Below are 5,553 nucleotides of genomic sequence, written 5' to 3'. Positions count from 1 at the left end.
ATGACGAGACCTTCAATTCTCGTTTAGGTTGTGTCGGCTAAAAATCGCTCGATCTAAAATTCGAGTTTTTAGCTGTCTACTGCTACGCTGAAACTTCGAAAAATCATAACTTCCTTATACGAAGTCAGATTTGGGCGTTCTTTTTATCGAACTTCTCGATTTAACAAATACTACAACTTTCGTTTATATTACTAAGGCTAAAAGTAGTTTATCAAAAACTCACTTTTTACGACATTCAGCACCGTGTCGGTTTTGTCGCGAAACTTCGACAGGTCATAACTTCTTCGTTATAACTCGGATTTTGGTATTCTTTATATCACCGAAATCCTTGTTTCGACCACTAAAACTTTATGTAAAGATATCGGGCTTATCTCACACTTTAATTTTGACGCTTATTTTTATTCTTCATTAATTAAGCCCTAATAATTAAGCATAAAACACATAATTCACATAATATTCACATAACTCCTTTTCATTTCTTCAAAATGAGTTACAAAGGTTAACCTAGACTATAAACTCAATATACATGCCTAGGCTAGAAACACGAGTGTTACAATAATATACAAGGCCCAAATACCAAAAACCACCCAAAACCCATTCGATGGCCTAATTTTCCAAATTAGGCCCAAAACCATTGTTGGCCTTCTCAAAATAATTATAAGTCCAAAATCTGATGGCCCAACATGACCCAAGACAACTAGGCCAAAAGATGGCCCAAACCAAAGACCATCGTGTAAAAACCAACCTGACTGACTACGCAGGGCGTACTCAGTAGTACGCTAAGCATACACGCTATGTGGCTTTTACACGGCGTACAGACTTGTACGCCCAGCATACTCCTCCATTAAGCCAAATCCACCGTTAAGCTCTTAATGCTTATGTCCAGAAGTCCAACTCGCAGTTTTAAGTCCCAAGAAGTGTCTACAACCATAAAGTCACTGACTTGGTGACTTTACATGCCCCATAAAGACCCAATTTCAAAATATAACACTCTACTATCAACAAATGAACATAAACTCTTACATGGATGAATCTAACCCCTAAAGGTGACAACTTTATGCAACAAGAACCTCAGAAACACCAAGAGTGGCAACTCATAGGCCATAGCTCCTAGAGTGGTATCAATGAACAAGTTCATAGCTTTTTACCTCAAAAAAGCTAGAAATGAAGCACATAATCAAGATCCATAAGCTCTTTCTTGATCCACAACCTTGCATCAAACTCCTTCTTCTTGAAAATGGCCCAAAAACACCAAGATGCACATAATGAGCTCAAAAACACCACCATGGAGGCTAAGGGACGATTTCTAGGGTTTTGGGGACATGGAGGATGGTAAAGAGGCCAGTCCTAAAGACTTAATGTGCTTATATAAGGTACAACATAAAAACTTAGGGTTTTCATTCACCTCTCGTACGCCTCGCGTACTCCTCATACGCCCAGCGTACGAGGTCGCACACCCCCGATCCAACCCTCGTAATATGCTAAGTGTACACCACATTACGCTTAGTGTACTGCCCTTTGCATCATTACGCCCTGTCTACCACCTAGGTACGCCTCACGTACTAGGTTTCTCCGTAAACCCCAATATACTCCGAAAGCCATAGCTTTCTCATTATAAATCCGATTTCGACGATCCTTATGTCCATGAAAAGGTTAAAAAAAACTCTACGCATTAATCAACTCATAACTACCTTACAATTTCCTGAACAAACATCCAATTCCCATAAAAGCTCAAGCTGACATATGACCAAAATACCCTTTTGGCTCCAAAACACAAACTGAACACCCGGATCATCTAAATTACTTCACCCACACCCAAATGGGAACGATTCAGAATAGGGTGCTATATTTTTCCATCAAATATCATTAAATCTACCACTTTCTTTAGAAATACCAACCTACTTTGGATTTTTGTCCCAAAACATGTGTATACATATATTTCTTTACACCATTCATATTCTAAAGCATAATATAATATCCTCAAACATTATACTTCTCAAAAATAAATATATAAGACTTTGTTTGACGTTATCTACCAATTTCCCACATTTAACATGTACAAACATACATTTCTTTCTAAAATACACATTGATATATTGTAATTCATAAATTGCTAAATTAATACATACGCAACTTTCTTGAATGGAAGAATCGTCTCCCGAAATTGGTTTGTCAAATATGATATGCATATCATTACATGGGCTTAGTTTATTTTGTTTAGAGTATCTATTGTGTTATTGTATGTATAAATGTGAGCCAATCAAATTTTCATATTTTAAGAAAGTGACTAATATATATTATTGAATTAAATATAATTGAAAAATATCATCTTAATTAATCATAAGGGTAATTCAGTCAATTAATATAGACTTAATAAAGGAAAATTGCATTTTTAAGGGATCATAGATTCTATTCATTTTAAAAATCTAATTTTAAGAATTATAATTATTTTAATTTGGACATTCTGACAGAATATGTTTATGAGTATATTCAAAATTAAAAATATTCTTGAACCATAAATAATAAAAATGTTCTTGAACCTATTTCTTTATCATAAATTTAAAAACTTCTTGTAGAATAACAAATTCTTGAACAATCACTAGAAGAATAAAAACAAAAAATACATTATTTCTTATAGAATACGGGTAAAAATTGTTAATATTTACATTTATTGTTAAAGAATAAAACTAAAAAACAATCAAAACCAGAATGAATACATCAAAATCTAACAACGACTAATACATTCTAAAAGAATAATGTGGTCCGTTTCAATTTTGTGGTCCGTTCTTCAAGCATCAACTTCTGTGATTCCAACAGAATTGAAATTCGTCATTCCATTCCAACAGAATTGGAATTCGTGATTTCATCATCATTTTCCCAGCTCTATAAGTAATCAACATCTCCAACATATCCAGTGATTATTGTCTAGTCTTTGATACATTTATCAACTTCTACGGTGAATATGCAACAATAATATATATATATATATATATATATATATATATATATATATATATATATATATATATATATATATCAAGAACACCAAAGGTTTAGGCACAAAAACCCACTTACCCTTCTACAGGATCAAAAACAACCATAAGTGGAGGGCATTCCCCTCTCCTCATCATGCTCTTGCACAAATTCAAGGCCTCAGTGTCTTCTATTGATAAAACCTGCATCCCCTCTTTCTCATAAGTAGGACGATTAGCTGACCTAGGAGCCATGCCATGAATATATGTGAGCTCATTACTGAACTCAGCTTCTGTAGCTGTCAATGCTATGGCTAGTGATGTCATTTGTTCTAGTCTTCTTGCAGGATCCTCACTTGGACTATATGGTAACAGGCTCCTTCTCTTCTTTGATGCCTCTATGCAACTTTTTTGCCTCCTTTTCTTACCTATATCTACAATCATATAACAAAACAACTCTTACCAATATTTTTCTATAAAGCAATAAAGCATAAACTACATGAATAAATGATATCTTATCTACCTTGACAATATTCTTCAGCTAAGATAGAGGACCTCTGGATGCGAAAAAATCAATGATTTTCGTTTGAACCAACGGAAATCCTGGGTATAGAACAAGAAATGACATTGTTAAAGGTAAACCAATCACTTCTGAAATTTGAACTGAACATCATGTACACATACAACAATGCATATATACGTAACCTTAAGCATATAATTCTAAGGCTTGTATCCTAGAAATTGGGGGTTGTTCCTACTCAAGAATTTACCAAGAGATTTTACCCTGTCGGTTACCTGGATAAAGGTAGTGCTGGTATACACGTCCTAAAAATGAAAGAGTACATTAACCAATTGTACGGGTTAGGCTTTCTTTTACATCAAAAGTTATCCACAAATATTATACTCAACTCACTGAATAGTTCATATGACGAGTAAGTCTCGGAATTCAACCTAAAGAACATGGAGTTGTCTATATTGGCATTACATGGAAAACAGAAGACAACAAAGTCTAACATGGTGAAATCTAAAGCTTGAAACATTTCTACTTCCAAAGGAGACATCAAGAGGAAGAAGTCAAAATTATCGGACACCTCAATCCAAGAGTACTAACGAGATAGTTTATTTCTATTACAAGGAAACATGACATGGGAGGCGCAACTTTCCAAGATATCTTAAAAAGAAGAAGAAGCTTAATGCCAAGGAGTATAGCGATTCAGATATATAAATCTAGATCCCATTATCTTCTAACTCCTTCCTGTTTGTGAGAAGGTCTTTGAGAAATTTTGCATATTTGGGCATTTGTATGATGGCATCGATGAATGGCATACGATCATATTTTTTTCCAGAAATTTCTTGTGCTCATGCTCTTCCTGATGTTGCCTTAATCTTATTGGGTTTAGAATGGGCGGTTTAAAAGTACTAACATCAGGAATATTTGTACTTTTTTGTGAGTTCGCGATGCATCATGGTCTTCGTCGCATTGCAAATGTTTTGCATACTGCTTTTTTGCTTCTTTTTCGACCTCGAGATTCTACACACTAGATAAGGAATTAGTATTAATAAGGAGTGGAGGTTCAGTATTTTTATCTCCTCTTTTCATAATAGCTTTCATGTGTTCCTTTGGGTTGGACTCAGTATTACTCGGAAAGGTTCCCAATAAATGCTCATGTATAATGTGAGAAAGGTGGACCACTTGGTTTTCGATATTCAAGATCAAGGCTTGTAGATTCCTAAAGGTTGCTTTAGTATCAAAACAACTCTTTTTATGTAACGCCCGTGTTTCTAGGCTAGGCATTAACGATGATGTAATAGTCTACGTCAACCTTTATAATTTGTTTTGAAATAATAAATTGTATTATTTGAGTATTATGTGTTTATGCTTAATTATTATGATTTAATGAATTAAGAATAAAAATAAGCATCGAAAATAAATATTAGATAAACCCAATATCAATGAACGAAGTTGTACTGGTCGTGACAAGGATTTCGAATATATAAAGAATGTCGAAATCCGAGTTATAACAAAGAAGTTATGACATGTCGAACTTTCGCGACAGAACCGGTATGACACTGCCTGACGTAAATAGTAAATCTACGATAGAACGATTTTTAGCCTTAGTGGTCTAAACGAAAGTCGTAGATTTCGTTAAACCGAGAGTGTGCATAAAAAGAACGCCCAAATCTGACTTCGTATGAGGAAGTTATGATTTTTCTAAGTTTCGACTTAGCAGTATGCAGCCCAAAACTCGAAATTTAGATTGAGTGATTTTTAGCCGAAACAATCTAAACGAGAATCGAAGATCTCGTCGATATTAGTGTGACGGTAAAAAGACTGACGAAAACGGACGTCGGATGAAAAAGTTATGAATTTTTAACGGACTTTTCCTATCCCGGCCTGTTAAAAATATAACTTCAAAAATAAAGTCAAAATTAGCCAACGGAGTCTAAATAAAAGTTGTAGACCATAGTCTCACCTACGCGTGGAATAAAGAACGTCAAAAACGGAGCTCGTATGTGAAAGATACAAATTTTAAAAGTTTGCAAATTCGGAGTACGCCCAGCGTAAGGGAGTACGCCCAAC

General features: G+C 34.7%; 1 protein-coding gene across 1 annotated transcript; it reads right to left on the bottom strand.

Moving 5' to 3' along the window:
* Positions 1 to 3,071: 3,071 nt before the first annotated feature.
* On the bottom strand, positions 3,072 to 3,600 carry LOC111899319 (histone-lysine N-methyltransferase ATXR6). Its single transcript, XM_023895172.2, has 2 exons — positions 3,528 to 3,600; positions 3,072 to 3,406 (listed from the first exon to the last, which is right to left on the bottom strand). Exons 1-2 carry the CDS (start codon positions 3,598 to 3,600, stop codon positions 3,072 to 3,074), a joined length of 408 nt encoding a protein of 135 aa, XP_023750940.2.
* Positions 3,601 to 5,553: the final 1,953 nt, after the last annotated feature.

This window comes from Lactuca sativa, chromosome 8 (assembly GCF_002870075.4).
Source record: "Lactuca sativa cultivar Salinas chromosome 8, Lsat_Salinas_v11, whole genome shotgun sequence".
Taxonomy (NCBI): Eukaryota; Viridiplantae; Streptophyta; class Magnoliopsida; order Asterales; family Asteraceae; genus Lactuca; species Lactuca sativa.
This window is presented reverse-complemented; position numbering and strand designations above follow the sequence as displayed.